This window comes from Empidonax traillii, unplaced genomic scaffold, assembly GCF_003031625.1.
Source record: "Empidonax traillii isolate 1590-97213 ecotype Southwest subspecies unplaced genomic scaffold, ASM303162v1 scaffold461:size861717, whole genome shotgun sequence".
In the NCBI taxonomy this organism is placed as follows: domain Eukaryota; kingdom Metazoa; phylum Chordata; class Aves; order Passeriformes; family Tyrannidae; genus Empidonax; species Empidonax traillii.
Genome location: NW_020955654.1, coordinates 519116 through 535879, shown reverse-complemented (window position 1 = coordinate 535879; position 16764 = coordinate 519116). Strand labels below are relative to the sequence as shown.

Sequence of the window (16764 nt, the reverse complement as noted above, 5' to 3'; positions counted from 1 at the left end):
CACGGGTGTGTGACAGGGACACGCGCGTGTGTCAGACATACGTGTGCGCGCAGCCACCCGTGTGCGTGCAGGGCGCAGGCGACGACCCCCAACCTGCAGAAAACATCAGCCCTGCTTTTCCCTCCAGTGCTTCCTGTTATTCCTCTGGCAGCATCTCCAGACCCTGGGGGGGCCCAGCTGTGGCCGCCGGGTCACCTCCTTGTCCTCCCCTGCCCGGGACTCCCTCCCCGCGGGCAGGGGGTTGCGGGACCGGTCCCGCCTGGCCGGAGCCCGGAGGTCGGGCAACAGCTGTGCCGTGTCCGGCCGCGCCGCCGGGGAGGGGAGGGGTGGGGGGCAGCGGTGGGACAGGGGCTACCGGTGCCCACCCCCGGGCCTTGCCGGGCGCTGGAGGACCAGCGCTGACGGCTGTGGGGGGCCCAGGGCATTCCCGAACCCTGGCACTTCCCTGCATGTCCTCCCCTATGTCCATCCCTTCATCCATCCCTCTACCCACGTACCTGTCTTTCTCTCCTTCCCTCCCAGCATATCCATCCATCCATCCATCCATCCATCCATCCATCCATCCATCCACCCTATCCCCACCTCCCTTCCCAAGCCTCCCACACACGTCCAAATTCCCCCTCCCCACAGCACTTTTCTCCTCTCCATCCTGCCCCACCGTCCCCAAGCCCTGCGGTGTCACACAGGGACCATCCCGAACCTTCGGGGGTCCCCCTCGCACGCGTGGAGCCGGCCACCCACGGGTGGGTCACCCAGGGCTCGGTGTGGTGGGGACACACTGGGGCAGGGTTGCCCCCTAGCCACCCGAAATGCCACCCCCGGCAGCCACCGCTCCTACCCCGCAGTGACCGAAGTTTCTGAGCCCCGCGTGTGCTAAAGCTCCGCCGCGGCTCAGGCAAATCCCAGTTTTCCCGGCACAAACGGGAGCTGGAGGTCCCCCCATCACGCGTTCAATCCCCCCCTCTACCCCCTTCGCCCACCTCCCCCCCGCTCCGTTTGCTTTGGGGCGGAAGGTGTGAAGGAGCCCGAGCAGGGCTGTAAACACGGAGGTCACTTCAAAGAGGACGCCCGGGGACATCCTTAGCACCACCAGATTATTTCGGCACCCCCGGGCGGGATGGGGGGGGGGGGAGGTGTTGAACATCCCGTTTGGCAGCTTAGAAAAGCGGGGAGGGGGGGCTGAGGGGGCTCCCTGGGGCAGGGGGAGCTGCCCCTCATCCCGTCCCCGCCCCTGACCCCCATCCCCCCACGTTCCCCTGCCAGAGCCCATTTTTAGCTCCAGCCAAGGGGGTGTGTGTGGAACCACCTCTTTCTTCCCAGCCCCACATCTGAGGACCCCTGGCTGTGCCTCCCGGTTGAGCTGGGACCCACAGCATTCCCAAGGCATCACTTTTTGTGGTTTGAGGGTTCCCAGACACTCCTGGGAGCACACCCCACATTCCCTAAGCACTCCAGGATTACCAGAGCATTGTCTTTTAGGGATGGAGGGTCCCCAGACTCTGCCAGGAGCGTACCCCCTGCTCCCCAGCCATCCTTTCCAAGGATGCTCCCCATCCCCCCCATCCCTGCTGTCCCCCCTCTATCTTCCCTCCTCATCTTCCCTTGGAACTGGCAGGAAGGCAACACCTTTCTTATCTCCTTCCGACGGGTGGTCTGGCCCCACTGTCCCTCACCCCCGGCTCCGGCCTTGTTGTTTTCTGGAGTGTCCCTGCATTTCTCCCCAGAGATTCCTCAGCCAAACATTTCCTTCCTGGAAGGGAAAGGGAAATCTCCAAGAGGCGGATAGAAAGTCAGCAGCTCCGTCTCCGCTGGCCGGGCGCCTGCGGCCGTTTCCGTGCCTGGCGGCTGCACCAGAGGGGGGGAACAGCAACCTCGCCACCCCCACAGTGCTGGGATATTTGGGGGTGGTGGGGGGATGAAGGGAGAGATGGAGAGATGGATAGAGGGAGGGAAAAGAGGATGGTGGGGTGGAGGGGTGGAGAAAGAGAGGGAGAGCAGATGGAGGAAATTATGGAGGGAGGGAAGGACAGAATCATGGAATCATCAAGGTCAGAAGAGACCTTTAAGATCATCAAGTCCAACCATCAGCCCAGCACTGCCACTGCAACCCCTAAACCACAGAGGGATGGATGGATGGAGGGATAGAGGAAGGAGGGAACTGTTGGATTGATGGATGGACATCTGGACTGACAGATTAGTGGTATCGAGGGGTCTCTCCGGGGTGAGGGAGGCTGGGCAGTATCTGGAATGTAAACATATGCTGGGATGCAACATTCCCACCCCTTTAAGTCCTCCTGGCCCTTAGATCTAACTAGATCCACTGGAAAAATCCCCAAGCAGGCTACCACCCCTCCAGCTGGAGGGTTTGTGCAGCCCCCAGTCCCCCAGTCCCCCCCCCATTCTCCCTCTTTGGACAAAGGACCATCCCTGCGAGGGGGGGCTCCAGCTGATGGCCCACAAACACAGAGCGGGCTGGCAGGAAGGCAGAGGCAGCCCCTCCCCGACGGGAAGCCTCCCAAGGAACCCAGTAATGATCCTGCATCCTTGCCAAGCGAGAACAAAGGCTGAGGAGACAGGATAGTTCATCACCAATAAATGAAGGATGTAAATAGCAAATAGGGGGAAGATTTATTTCGAGCAGAGCCTCAGGAAGCGGCAGGGCCTGTGGGGGGAAGTGGGACAGGAGCCATTTGGTGGCTCATCAAAATGCTGGTTGGGATGAGCCAGGGTCCTGCCCAGCACCCAAATCACCCCCACCAGCACCCAGGGGGTTCAATGTCCCCCTCCACACACAGGGGTCCTGTGTTCCCATCCACGCCCGGGGAGTCCCATGCCCCCATCCCTCAGGTTTGGGTATTTCACAGCACCAGGTCCCATTTCCACCCCTGCGTGAGTCACCCAGGGCTTGTCCCGGCCTCAGATAAGGATAAAAGCCCGAAAATGGGATTTGGTGGGTCAGAGCAGCCTCCTGATGCAATCAGAGCTCTGAAGCTGGGGCAGGCAGGCACCCACCCCGCAGGACCAAACACCCCTATCCTGCTGCTGTGCTGTTCCAAAGGTTTGGGGGGGTTTCCTACATTTCTCAAAGTGTTGCTGAGGAAGAGACCAGGGAGAGTCTGTCCCAGACTGGAATCCCTACCAGTGTCCAGAGGTACCCAGGAGGGGCCACGGGCAGCCACAGGGTGCAGGGCCCCCCCATAGTGCACCCTCCTCCCCACCCCTCACTCATAGACATGCTGAAGCCCAGTTGCACCCCCCATCCCTCCGTAACACCCCCCACCATGTCCCCCCCAGCCCCCCCGAGGGAACTGCGCACACACTGCTCCTTATTTAACCAAAATTCATTTATTTGACACAAAACACAAAAGGGTGCTGGGGGAACCACCCCTACCCGAGCCCCCCAGGGGCTCCTCCCCAGCTCTGCCCAGCCCCTGCCCCAGTTTCCCCTTCCTGTGAGCAGAGCTTTCCAGAGGGGGGTCCCCAAAGCAAGCCAGGCTCTGGGGCAAGATGGAGGTGGGGGGTCCCCCCGAGGAGACCAGCTCGGGGGGCGCCGGGGGGTGGCCAGGGGGGCTCAGGCAGGGAAGAGCGTCTCCTGGGTGGCGGGGTCCAGCTTGCTCCCCGGGCCGGGGCCCCCCTTGCCCCCGGGGGCGTGGCTGTGCCCTGAGGAGTAGCTGGCAGAGCGCTCGGGGCTGGGGCCGGGGCCCCGGCAGCACAGGAGGGCGGCACAGGCATGGCGAAAGCGGGGGTCGAAGAAGGCGTAGAGGAAGGGGTTGAGGCAGCTGTTGATGTAGGCGATGCCGGTGCAGTAGGGATGCAGGTTGTTGAGGAAGGTGTGCAGGGCGCAGGACCAGGGCAGCACCTGCAGGTCCATCAGCACATAGAGGGTCTTGACCAGGTGGAAGGGCAGCCAGCAACCCCCAAAGGTGGCCACCAGCACGGTGATGATGGTGAGGAGGCGCTTGCGCTTGCGGAGCCCCTCGGCCCGCTCCCGGCGAAAGTGAGTGGCCACGGTGCGGGCGATGAAGAAGTAGCAGGTGAGCATGACGGCGAAGGGGGCCACGAACCCCACAGCGGTGGAGGAGAGCCCCAGCCCCACCTCCCAGGCACCTTCCGACCCCAGGGCCTCCAGGTCCGAGTAGTCCATGTAGCAGGTGATCCTGGAGTCCTCGCCAAGGGCAGCCGCCCGCCGCAGCACCAGGGCCGGCAGGGCCAGCAGGGCTGCCAGTGACCACAGGGCCACGGTGGCCACCAGCCCACTGACCCGCAGGCGCAGCTTGGCGGTGGCCAGGGGACGGACGATGGCCAGGTAGCGGTCGAAGCTCAGCCCCGTCAGGCAGAAGACGCTGGCGTACATGTTGACAAAGACCAGGTAACTGCTGACCTTGCAGGCAGCTGTGCCGAAGGGCCAGTGGTAGCCCAGCCAGGTGTAGGCGGCCCAGAGGGGCAGGGTGACCACGAAGGTGAGGTCGGCGGCCGCCAGGTTGGCGATGAAGGTGTCGGCCGAGCGCCGGCGATCGCGGCCACCCTTGAAGATGGTCCAGAGGACCAGCCCATTGCCGGCGGTGCCCAGCAGGAAGACCAGCAGGTAGATGGTGGGTAGCAGGGCCAGCGAGGGGCCCCACTCCGTGTACTCGCAGTACGTCTCGTTGTCACTGTAGGCATAGGCGTCCGCAGCCTCCTCCATCCCGGCACTCGGCTGGGCTTGGCTCAGCTCAGCTCAGCTCAGCTCATCCTGGGCTCACCCACTCCTCCAGCCCCTGAGCCACCCTGTGAGTCCCACCGAGTTACCTCCCCTTCCTCCTCCCCGCCCTCCTCCTGGATGGGATGGACAGGACAGGGCAGGAGCGACGGGATGGCCGGGGGGGAGCCCCCGTGGGAAACTTCACAGCTCCCCCCACCTCCATCTGGCTCCTTCCCAGGGGGTTTTACCGAGCTCTCACCCGCGTGTCAACACACCGACCCTGGAGATAACCCCGTCCCCTGCCACACCCAGGGGGTCTGGCCGCCCACCACGATGGGATTTGGAGCTGGGATCAGGGCAACAGTGCTGAGGGGGGCTCAGGGCTGGGGGGCTCAGGCCCGGGGGGCCTCAGAGTTCTGCCAGCATTTGGGGTTTCACCTCAGGGTGCCGCATTCGGCGCTGGGGTGACACACGCTGGGGTTGCATTTCACAGGGGCAGCGTCACATCGGGCACTTGGTGGCAGGGGATCACGCTGAGGGGGTTCACACTGGGTGGAGTCACACTGTAGGGGGGTGCATTTGGCATTTTGCATTTGGCACTCAGGAATCCCCATTTTGCTCCCGGGTTTGCTGCACTGTGTGCACGCAGTGGTGGCTCCGAGGGGTCCCCCACTGCTGGGGCCCCATTTTGAACAAAACATGCCAGGGAGAGTTTTTTAGGCGTTTACCAAAAATCAAGAGCGGGGAGGTGCTCTGGGACCACCCATGCTGCAAAAGGCCAATTTTAGGGCAGCGGATGCACAGGACCAGCTGCCACCGGAGCCCCCAGTGCATCCCAGCTCCACAGGTCAGTCACGGAGCCGGGCACAGCAGCACCTTCGGCTTAGCCAAGAGAGAACAGACATCCCCCCCCCGACCCACAGATAAATCCTGGAGGGGACGGGCTCAGGAGGGAGGCCCCCCTGGTGGTGGGGCTGTGAGCTGCAGTTCCACTGGGACTGAACTCTCACAATTCCAGCTTTGAGGAAAAGCATCAGAGAAGCCAAGCAGGACTTTGCAGAGTGAGGTCTGCCCTGGCGACGCACTTTGGAGTTTGGGCTGGAGCCTGGGCTGAGGGGGTCTGGGCTGGAGCCTGGGCTGAGGGGGGGCTGAGCTGGGCTGAGGGTGGATTAAACAGAGGACAGACTGTGGAAGGGGCAAGTTTAACACCCGAGTGCAGGGATGGGACACCCGAGTGCTGGGGGGGACACAGAGACCCCCAACCCCTCAGAGACACAGTGGGGCCCTTCTCCTAGTAAAGGGGTGTAAAGGAGAATTTGGGGGGGAACTTGGGGGGGAATTCAGTAATTGAAAGGGAGGAGCTCACAGGAGTCTCCAAAATGAGTGGTGTCAGGGGGGAAAGGGGCTGCTAAATGGGGGTGCAGGTTGAGGGGGCCCCAGAGGCAGGGACATGGCAGCCACTGAACCAGACACTGAGAGAGGGCCCACAGCACCAGCAGGGAAAACAAGCCAGGCCCTCATCAGGCTGGAGATAAGGAATGAATCCATATCCAGTGCTGGGACAGCCAGCCTCAGGGCAGTGAGGAATTAAACCCAAAAGCTGCTCCAACTGGCAGCAGAACCCTGAGGGTGTCCCATTGTGGTTAAAATGCCAAGTTTGAATAGAGAAGGGATGGAACACCCCACTTCCCAGTGCAGACTAATTAACAGGGAAACCCCAGCGCTGCTAACAAGCCACACCTGGGATCACAGCAAGGCTGCCCAGGCTCCTGCCATGGCCAGAGCCCCATTAGTGAGCAGTACCGTTACTGAGCAGTGTTATTAATGACTATTAATAACAATCCCGGCTACCTCTGTCCCATTGGATCACGACACATGCATCCATTTCCAGCCCCCACTCAGGCATCCCTCTGCAAAAGCTGGGGAACTGAGGGTCCAGGTCAGTCCCTCACTGACCTGGTTGCCCTCAGTGCCATCCCAATGGTCCCAGCGCTGGGGAAGGAGTCCCCCTGGCTGGGTTTGTGGTGGCCACCGGCAGTGGATCAATTGCCAGGGCTGGACTGATAACAAGCCCACAGGGCTGATAACAAACCCCGCTATCTGGGAGGGGGGGGGGAGGGGGCTGTGGGGGGGCTCTGCAAAGGAGTTGCTCTCCCTCTGTCTTGGGACCCTCATTTCCCTGACTCTGGCATCAGCGGCTCCACTGGGAACAAGCCAGGTCACGGCACCACTGCTGGCTCTGAGGGGGACTGGAGTGGGAGCCCCAACGGGGGTGGGATGTGCAGCAAGGCCCCCCACAGGCAGGAAGGGCAGCGATCAGCCCTGCACAAGGAGGGCTCCGGCAGCTTCCTCCAAAGCCGCAGCAGTTACTCACATCCGACCAGGGAAGCAACACCCCTCCACCCCTCAGGCATAGCTCCTGTCCCTCTGTTCCCCCTTCCATGGGCTGTGCTGGGAACAGCCAGCCCCAGGGAGCACTGTGGGCACAGAGCTCCTCCTGCTGGCAGCCCCTGCACGGTGACCCCCATCCCACAGGGACCCCTGTGAGCCCCAGAGAAGAGCCAGGCCCCCTGGACTGACCAGCGAGGTTTTATTGTCTATGGCAGCAGCACCACGAGCTGGACCCGCCGCCCTGTGTGGGGCGATAGAGGAGCAGGGGTGAGGGGGAGGTCATGCCCACCCCCAGCCCCCAGGGGACTGAGGGGATGGGGTACAATGCAGGGCCGGGTAGGGGGAGGAGGTGCTGGGGGGGACGGGGACCCTGCGAGCTCGTACAAAGTGCATAGGTGTGAATGTGTGTGTGTCCCCACGGGAGGGGACAGCCCTGGTCACTGGACAGCAGCCGTCGGCATCGGGGAGAGAGCCTGGAAGAGACAAAGTGGAGAGGGGCTGAGGATCCGCAGGGATCCTCAGGGGTGACAGCACACCTCCCAGAGGTGACCCAGGTTGGGGTTCCTGGATGAAGAAGGCAGGAGGGAGGGAGCTGCCTCCCTAGCAATACAGACTCCAGAGACATGGGGCCATCTCCCACTGAGCCACCCCATCCATGGTGCCACAGCCTGCCCTGCCTTCACATCCCCCTCCAGGCACCCAGGACCCACAGCCCTGCACACAGGGCACACGGGGAGGTCCTAGCCGGGGGGATCCGTGCCCAGCATCCCCCCAGCTCCCACACTCACCCGCTCAAGGCTTCTTCCTCTTCAGCTTCAGCGCCTGCAGCCAGTGTGGGGGGGAGGCCTCGGATCTGGGGTGTTAGCACAGCATCAGCACAAGTCTCCCAGGACCAGCCTGGGGACCCAGACTGAACCCCCCCAGCCCCCCTTTTGCCCCCAGGAGGGTCCTGGCCCCAAACTCACCCTGATGATTTCTCCGGTTTGGGGGGCAGCGCTGGGGGTTTCCCACTCACACCAGGGATCTTACAGGACTTGGAGCGCTGCACGTGGGGGTCCTTGGAGGGGGTTCCCTTGCTGTCCCCTGATGATGTCCCCTCCTCGGCCGAGCGGTTGCGGCCCCTCAGCTTGGCCTGGGGGCAGAGTGTGAGATCAGGGGGGCACACAGTGTTCTGCCCCCCAAATCCCCCAACTGCCTCCTCCCCGCCTTCAGGCAGCCCCCACCCTGACTCAGCTTCCCCACCCCTGGTTCACCCCCCTCCACCAGGGGTCTGGAGGTCCCACCTTGATGGCAGAGGCGCTGAGGCCGGGGAAGAGGGGCACCTTGACCCCCCTGCCCAAGGGGTAGCCACGCACCCGCCGGCTCCGGGGCTCCTCCGCTGCCTCCTCATCGGAGGATGCTGCTGGGGCTGGCCGGGGCTCTGCAGGGACAGGGACAGCACCATGGTGACACCTGTGCCAGGACAGACGCCCTGCTCCCCTCCCCATCCCCGCTGGGCTCACCCGTGGAGTCACGGAAGATCCAGCTGTCCTCCTCGGGGGTGGTGGGACGCAGGGCCGGCGCTCGGTGCCGGCGCTTGCGGCCCAGGCTGGCCTTGCTGCGGAACACGCTGCTGTCCAGGAGCTCTGTGTCCTGCCGAGCCCATGGGGCATGTCAGAGACGGCAGGGCGAGCCCCGGGACCCTCAGCAGGATTGGGAGCTGCCCCCTCCCCACTTACCTCCAGGAAGGGGAACTCCTGCCCCTGCTCCATGGGCTCCTCGGGCTGGGGGGTGCCCAGGGAGAGCCGCTCCTCCCCCCAGCTTGGGGGGCTCTCCCCATCTGGGTGGTCCGACGTGGTTTCCTCAGTCCCTGTGTCCACTGGGATCCCGCTGGCAGCCTCCAGCAGCAGAGAGAGAGCCCCAGGGCTCTGCAGGGCAGTGGCATGCTCTGAGAGGTCTCTCTCCTCCTCGGTGGGGCTGAGCAGCTCACCCCGGGGGGTCTGCAGAGCTGGGGGGTCAGCTGGGGCATCACCCATCGGTGGGCTGGGGGCTGAAAGACGGAGGCTCCTGCTTGGGAGACAAGACCCCAGAGTTGCTCCAGCCCCAGATAATACAAGCCCTGCTCATGTCCCAAAACCCCTCTGTCCACCTCAGAGGAAGCTGTTCCCTCCCTGCCACCAGTGGTGCCCTCCTTACTTGTCCTCTGTGCCGGTGTCCCCTCCCAGGCTCCGTTCCCCGGTGCTGCGGTCCCGGCTGCGGGCAGCACAGCGGGCACCAAAGGCACTCGCCCACTCCTGACGCTTGGCCTCGGCATCCTGTGGCTCCACACTCCAGCTCTCCAGGTCCTGACACCAGCGGGCATCGCCCGTGTCCAGAGACAGATCCCTGTTCCAGCCTGCCAAGGACTGCAGGCCCCTGGACATGGCGCCGTCTGAGGCTCCGGTGCTGCAGGGGTCTGGCACTCGCTCTGTCCTAATGCCACCAAACTGGTTGTGGCAGTCGCCTCCTCTGAGCTCTTCAGCGCAGTCCCTGCTGTCGGAGCTGCCATGCTCCTGCTGCTGGGCACTGCCCCAGGTGGGCTTCTGGGCCGGGGCATCAGGGCAGAGGGAGCCAGAAACATCTTCCTCGCGGACCTCGACAAGCCCGGCCTGGCTGACACTGCCCTCACTGGAACAGCTCAGCCAGCCCGGGATCAGCTCCTGCTCTTCCTCCATGGAGATCACAGAGCTGTGCTCCCCATCCCGGACTGCTCCACTGGGGCTGAACTCCCTGTCCTGGGCCTCCACATCCCTGGTGCTGGACTTGTCACCCCAGGTCGCTCCGCTGGGGCTGAACAACTCCCCATGCTGAGTCTCCATGTCCCCAGTGCTGTGCCCATCATCCCAGGTTGCTCTGCTGGGAGTGAATCCACTGTTCTCAGTCTCCATGTTGCTGGTGCTGGATCTGTCACACCAGGCTGCTCTGCTGGGGCCGAATTCCCCATTCTGGGTCTCCAGGTCCTCGCTGGTGCACTTGCTGGCTTCAGCCGGCTGGCTGGGGTGGAACTCCCTGTCCTGGCTCTCCATGTTCCTGCTGCTGGATCTGTCATCCCAGGTCAGCCTGCTGGGGCTGAACTCCTGATCCTGGTTTTCCACATCCCTGTATTTACCAGTCCAGGCTGGCCTCCTGGGGCTGAACTCCCTGTCCTGGCTTTCCATGTCCCTAATTTCACCTGTCCAGGCTGGCCGGCTGGGGCTGAACTCACGGTCCTGGCTCTCCATGTCCTGGGTGCTGTACCTGTTATCCCAGGCCGCTCCACTGGGGCTGAATTCCCGGTCCTGGGTCTCCATATTGCTGGTGCTGCACTCGCTGCCTTCAGCCAGCCGGCTGGGGCTGAACTCCCTGTCCTGGCTTTGTGTGTCCCTGTATTCCACAGTCCAGGCTGGTCGGCTGGGGCTGAACTCCCAGTCCTGGCTCTCCATGTCCCGGATGCTGTACCTGCTGTCCCAGGCTGGCCGGCTGGGGCTGAGTTCCTTGTCTGGGCTCCTAGTGTCCCCAGTGCTGGATCTGCCAGCCCAGCCCAGCGTAAAATCCTCATCCCTGCTCCCGGCATCCTGGTTGCTGTATTCACTGGCCCAGTCCGGGGTGAGCTCCCTGTCCTTCATTTCCGTGTTCCCGGTGCCATACCTGCCCGCCCAGGTGCGCTGCCCAGAGTCAAGCTCCTCTGCGCTGCTGGCACGGCCCAGGCCATAGCCCGGGCCCCACTTGGCTGTGCTGCCACCGAAGTCTGGATCCTGCAGGCAGCTCTCCCCAGCACTGAGGGACTGGGACCAGTCGCTGCCGCCCAGTTTGGTGTCCCCCATCAACTCCGTCCCTCTGTAGTCACTGCTCCAGCCCTCCTGGGCAGCACCGAAGTGCCCATCCGGCCTGGCCCCAGCACTGTCACTGTGGGTGCTGTCCCAGCTGGATTTGGCCCTGAATTCCTGGTCCTGCTCGGTCTCAGCAGGCCAGTCTCTCTCCCCGGTCACAGCCGGGCAGCTCCAGTCAAAGGTGCCAGCCTGGCGCGGGCGGCCAATGCCGAACTCACTGCACAGGTCCTTCCGCGACCAGCCCAGTAGGTCCTGGAGGGAAGGGGGAAAGGAGTGAGAAGGGTTAGAGAGGAGCATAGCCCTGGCTCCTGCAGCAGCAGAGTTGGGGAGATGGGGAGAAACACCCTGGGGTGCCCGGGAACACGGCACAGCAGGGCCCACCCCAAAGGGAGGCCAGACCCTGCAGCCTGCCCCTTACCACACACTCCCACTTGGCCTCCATCCACCCACTCATCCCATCCTGTCCTGTCACCTCCCATCCCACCACAGTGATGGAGGAGCCCACCCCATACTAGCCCCACAGAGCCTCCCACACCCCCTCACCTCCGGCGGGCCATGCCCTGTGGTGTGGGCCCCAGGCGACGCCAGCAGCTCCGTCAGCCAGCCCGGGTCGGCGTGGGGGTCGGGGCCCTGTGGGGGTCCTTCAGCCTGGCCTGGCCCCCCAGGGCCCTGCAGGTCTTTGGGGCTGTCACCCACCCAAGCCAAGTCAGCCAGAGGGGCTGGATCTGAGGTGGCTGGATCTAGGGGTGCTGGATCTGAGGGGGCAGCTGTGGTGGTGCTGGGCTGGGTGGGGGGCTCAGGCTCAGCTGGGTCCCAGCCAGGCTCCGTCACACAAAGTGGGGACTGGGACCCAGGGGCGCCTTGCTCTGCCTCCCCTTCCTCCTCCTCCTCCGTCAAGCCCTCAGCCTCTCGCTGGGCTACGGGACCCCCTGGGCATGGGGCCCCCTCTGCCCCACGGCTGTCAGGCCCTTCAGACCCACTGTCCTCCAGCAGGCTGGGGGCTGCAGCCTCCCCATCCAACTCGCCTTCTTCAGAGAGCCCCAAGTCGGGCGTCTCCCGGATGGGGGAGCGGGGGGGGAAGGCCGGCAAGCGTGTCCCCCGTGACGGGAACGTCCACTCGAAGGACTGGGAAAGGCTCCAGCCAGACTCACTGCCCAGGGAAGGATCAGACAGGGGGTCTCCAGGCCGGGGCAGGGCACTCAGTGAACCTCCCAGTTCCCCCAGGCCCTGCCCCATGGGCGGGGACTGCAGCACCCCCTCTGAGGAGCGCCGGAGTCCCACGTCCCGGGGAGGGGAGCTGAAATCGGGACCCTCGTGGGACCGTGGGGACACTGCAGAGTCATCGGGTCCCTCTGGGGAGCCTGGGGGACAAGAAGCTTTGGCAAGGGGTGGGCTGGGGGGACCCAGGTACTCTGCAGCAGCTTCAGGAGAGCCGGGGGGGCAAGTGACTCGGGGGGGCAGTTCAGGAGTGCCAGGGGGGCTGGCAGTGTCAGGGGATCCCTCCCCAGGAGTGTGGGGGGAGCCAGGGGAGCGGGAGGTGCCGAGACGGGGTTTGGTGGCCGAGGGAGCACCCGGGGCCTGGATGGAGGGGGCAGGAGCCCCAGCTGGAGGCTCAGCAGGAGATTCAGGGGAGCCAGGGGGCAGTGTGGGGGAGTCGGGGGCCAGGAGCTCAGCAGGAGCATCAGGAGAGCCGGGCGCCGGGGCAGACGGCTCGGAAGGCTGGAAGGGAGCTTCTGGGGCTGGGGTTGGGCAGGTGGGGGGCCTTGGGGAGCCTGGGGGTCCGAGGGCCCCCAGCTGGAGAGAGGAGAGCTGTGGAAAGAGCCATTGGGAGGTCTTGTCACTCAAGAGACACCCCCAAGCATCATCCACCCCAAACCTCCAGAGGGTCCCTCCTTCCAGCCCCACTCCCCTCCCTGCAGGAGGTGCCCATGTTGTGTGCCAGCACCAGGCTGCTCCTGCGTGACTCAGCCTGGGCGGCTCCTGGTGCCCCAGTCCCGCGCCCGGCCCAGCCCTCTGCTGCCCCCGGAGCACCCAGACAGATGGAGAGAAGAAATGAAGCAGAAGGAAGTCAGGACCCCCCAGCCCAGCCGCCTGCCTTGCCTGAGGCTGGCATCCCCCTGCCAGCACTGGCGGGGTTCGCCCTCATGACGGGGTGACCCAGGGCCACTGCCCGGGCTGTCACCCACAGTGTCACTGAGGCCTGGTGTCCCGGTCACTGCCCCGAGCGAGTGCAGTGGGGAGAGAGGGACTGGCAGGGAGCCCGAGGGGCCTGCCCTGCCACATACCTGCCGGGTCACCAAACCCCTGCTGGTGACTCACAGCTGCTCCCTGCCCACGCCTGGCACCGGTGCTGGCACGCGCCACCCCCACACCCCTGGGCCCCACGCTGGGGGCCCGGCACAGGGGGCACTGCATCCCCCAGAAGGGGTGGCCAGCACCCCAAGGAGAAAGGAGAGACACGCACCCCACAGAAAGGGAGCCCCGGAGGAGACAGGAGAGCCCCGAAGGAGAGAGCCCAGGAGCGGAGCTGCCACGGAGCCGGAGGGCGAGGCCAGCACTCACATCAGGAGGGGATGGTGGCCTCCGGTGTCCACGGGGGTCCCCAGCACAGCGCGGCCCAGCTGGGGGGGAGCCGCTGCGGAGAGAAACAGGGAAAGAGAGTAAATCCCACTGTGTGCGTCAGGGCTCCTCTCCCCACACTCACTGAGGCACCCTTGCTCCAAACCACCTTCCACAGCCACAGGGAGCCAGGGTCAGGCCCTGCCATAGCTGCACACTGGGCCCTGGCTCAGGCTGCCAGAGGAGGGAGGAGAAGCACTCCCAGCCCCTTTTCTGGAAAGTTTTCGGTCCTTTGGGAGTGAGTTTCTCATACTCTGGTTCAGAGCAGCCCCCGCCCAGCTCTCCCTGAGGTGCCCAAGCTCTCGGGAGCACAGCCAAGCCCTGGCTCCAGCCCAGGACATCCCGGGGCCGGGAGTCCCGCTTATCTGCTCACTCCTTGTGCCTTGGCATGGCCCAGCAGGGAAAAAATAGTGAGGCTGGGAAAACGGGAGTGTTTCCCAGGGGAGCGACCCCCTGCCCAATGGCTGGCTCAGAGCCCACCCCCGGGGCTGCAGGCAGCTCCTGGTCCAGGACAGCCCGTCCTGCAGTTGGCACCAGCTGCCCTGGCCTTCCCACGGAGACAGCTCGAGGCGCTGTGGCTCGAGAGGAAGCCAGGCCCTGTGCCGGCAACCAGACCTCAGCTCCGTTACACTCCCAGCCCGGGATGGCTCAGAGCAATGTCCCATGTTCCCACGTTCCCACTGCCACTCTCCCCCTGGGGCTGGTCTCTGGCTCCTCACCTCGTCTCAGCCATGGAGTGTCCATCATCCCCCATTCCCAGCTCGCCCGCTGCAGGTCGGGGTGTGTGGGGGGCTTCACCAGGTCCTTCTCCATCTGCCTCCCCAGTGGGATGCCTCCGGAAAGCAGTGAAGGTCTTGGAGCCAAAGCGGGAGGAGGGATTGGGACAGAAGGGCGAGAGCCAGGCCCTGTCTGGGCTGCCCGGACCCTCCTTGCTGTCCATCTTGGCCAGGATCTCTACCACGGTGGTGCCCGGGAAGCGATCCGGCCTGGCAGCCACCAGCACCGGTGTCACCTTGAAGGGCACGGGGCCCTTGCGCGAGGAGGTCGGCGGGGCAGGGGGTGTCTCCTCCTCAGTGGCTGCCACCGGGGGCGACGGGAGCCCCTTCCCGTTGGGGGTCTCGGGTGCCCTGACAGTGAAGGAGGGGCGGCGGAGGGGCCCCCCCGTGCCACCCCCGCTGTAGGGCTGCGGCCCGGCCAGGCGGTTCATCTTCTCGGCTGAGGGCAGCTCGGGCCGGGGGTGCCGCGGGCCCGGCACGGGGGGAGGTACCGCAGGCTTGGCGGGCACGGCCGGCTTGGGCAGTACACGGGGCTTGGGCCGCACCGGCGGCTTGGGGCGCGCGGTGCCTGCAGAGAGCCGGGGAGGGGGACGGGGTCAGGTGGGGCACCGCGGCCCCCCCAGGCAGAGAACAGCCCTCGGGGGGCTCCCCAGCAAACCCCCCGCCCGTGGCACTGACCTTTGTTGGGGCTGCCAGCCAGACCGGCCCCCCCGGTGCCGGTGGAGGAGGCACAGGGCACAGCAGGGCACAGGGGCTGCGGCTGGGAGGCCATGGCGATGCGGGGGGGGGCACGGCGAGCAGTCAGCCCCTGGGGAGAGAGGGAGGAAGGGAGGAGTGCTTTGGGGATCACCCCCTGCACGGGGAGATCCAGTGGCAGGCGGGGGGTGCCCAACCGCCCTCCGGCCCCGTGCCAAGCCCCATCCAGCGGTGCCAAACCGCAGTCACGCCACGGTAACACCCTTGGTACACCGGCCTTGGCTCACCTGAGCCAGCACGGGCAGCGCCCCAGACACCGTCCCGATCCTCCACCACCGTAACCACATGGAGCCCCTGCAACACTCCGGGCGCCGTGTGGCCGCTCCCTTACCTGCCTGACCCTGCGCTAACCTGTCCCAACACACACGTGTCACCCCCGCCGACCTCTGCCAACCCCCGATGGCCGATCCAGCTCCCAGTTTGCCTCAATCCCCACCTCAGACCCCCGCCCTGGCCACCCGCCGCCCCCTCCGGGCCCCCGGCAGCCCCGGAGGCACCGTCCGACCCCCCGAGAATTGCCCCCCCAGCCCAATCACCGGGGCCGCGAGCGCCCCGCTCACCTTCCCCACATCGGCCTCATGTCCGGGGCGGGCCGGGACACACGTGGGGGGCGCAGGGCGGGCGGGGAGGGGGGATTACCGTCCCCACGGGTCTCACGCTGCCGCCGCCGCCTCTCCCGTGACTCACCGGGGCTGCGGGGACAGGAAAAACCCGCTCGGTGCCTCCTCCCGGCCCTGCCCTCCCTCCCTCCCCTCCCCGCCTCGTTCCCTCCTGACCCCGCCGGGGTCCAACCCCCACCCCCAGACCCCCTCCCTTCGCCTTCCACGGGGGAACGGCCGCCACAACGCACATCTGGAAACGATCGGGCCCGTTTCCCAGCCCGGGATGGCGGCGGGGCCCCGGAATGCGGGCCCGGCCCCCCCGGGGTCCTCCGCCAGCGCGGCCTATGCCCGTTGCCACGGCAACAAAGCCTCCGCTCGAGTCGCCGAGCAGGCCACGACCGCGGCCTAGCGCCATCCCCATGACAACAGAGCCCCCCTCCCAATTGGGGGGTCCCGCGCCCGTGGCGCCCGCCGGGGCCGAAGCCGCGGGATCCCCCGGCGGGCGCCAGGGGCCTGGGGTGATCCCGGTCCCCCGCAGCCCCATCCCGGCAAATCGACCCCCTCTCACCCTCCGCCGCCGCTGCTAATGCATATTCATGAGCGCCACCACTGGCCGCGCCCCCAACGACAGAGGGGGCGGGGCACAGCGGCGCCGCGTGGCGGGCGGATCATAGAGAGGAGCGGCCAGAGAGTCCTCCAAAATGGGGCGGGGGGGACACCCCAGAGACCTCCAGGAACCCACGAATGACCCTCGGGGCGCGGGGACGGGCGGCCAGGACCTTCTAGACACCCCATGGACCATCCTCCCCGCTATAAATTATCCCATTCCGCGGGTCCTCCAACACTGGGGCCTGCGGCTGCAGTGGCAGCAGAGCATTGAGGTGGGAGTTGCCATGACAACAGCATCCCACAACTCCACTTGGGGGTCCTGGGTCCGTTGGGCCCGCCGGGAACCCGCGGCTTTGGCCCCCGTGGGCACAAGGGACCAGGGGGGCTCCTGCTTCCCTGCAGCACCATCCCAGTGGTGCCAGTAAAGGCTGTGGAAAGGAGGGGAACAGGCAGGCACGGGGGTCCCCGAGGGGCTGGTTCCAGACCGGGAACTGGCCGCAATC

At 65.6% G+C, this 16764-nt stretch overlaps 2 protein-coding genes across 6 annotated transcripts; both read right to left on the bottom strand.

Moving 5' to 3' along the window:
* Positions 1-3435: 3435 nt before the first annotated feature.
* Positions 3436-4805, bottom strand: APLNR (apelin receptor). The gene has a single exon (XM_027895485.1). It carries the CDS (start codon positions 4682-4684, stop codon positions 3572-3574), a length of 1113 nt encoding a protein of 370 aa, XP_027751286.1. The 5' UTR covers positions 4685-4805; the 3' UTR covers positions 3436-3571.
* A 2449-nt stretch (positions 4806-7254) lies between these two features.
* On the bottom strand, positions 7255-16324 carry TNKS1BP1 (tankyrase 1 binding protein 1). 5 transcript variants are annotated; one of them, XM_027895437.1, is made up of 14 exons: positions 16221-16324; positions 15611-15742; positions 14973-15102; positions 14238-14862; positions 13462-13534; positions 11443-12708; positions 10404-11151; positions 9248-10070; positions 8791-9121; positions 8575-8704; positions 8356-8492; positions 8038-8204; positions 7861-7925; positions 7255-7545 (listed from the first exon to the last, which is right to left on the bottom strand). In XM_027895437.1, exons 3-13 carry the CDS (start codon positions 15064-15066, stop codon positions 7865-7867), a joined length of 4455 nt encoding a protein of 1484 aa, XP_027751238.1. In that variant the 5' UTR covers positions 15067-15102; positions 15611-15742; positions 16221-16324; the 3' UTR covers positions 7255-7545; positions 7861-7864. The 5 variants fall into 5 exon arrangements, with proteins under 5 accessions (XP_027751238.1, XP_027751237.1, XP_027751233.1 ...); XM_027895436.1 differs by having other exon boundaries at positions 8428-8492; positions 9248-11151; XM_027895432.1 differs by having other exon boundaries at positions 9248-11151; positions 16221-16323.
* Between the last annotated feature and the right edge of the window lie 440 nt (positions 16325-16764).

What these genes read in the sequence shown, in the direction of transcription:
- APLNR (XM_027895485.1), bottom strand. Translation starts at nt 4,684, where the DNA reads ATGGAGGAGGCTGCGGACGCCTATGCCTACAGTGACAACGAGACGTAC.
- TNKS1BP1 (XM_027895432.1), bottom strand. Translation starts at nt 15,066, where the DNA reads ATGGCCTCCCAGCCGCAGCCCCTGTGCCCTGCTGTGCCCTGTGCCTCC. An exon ending in CAGGGCATGGCCCGCCGGAG is followed by an intron (nt 11,152 to 11,442) that starts GTGAGGGGGTGT and finishes CCTTCCCTCCAG; the next exon opens with GACCTACTGGGCTGGTCGCG. An exon ending in AAACCGGAGAAATCATCAGG is followed by an intron (nt 7,926 to 8,037) that starts GTGAGTTTGGGG and finishes CTAACACCCCAG; the next exon opens with ATCCGAGGCCTCCCCCCCAC.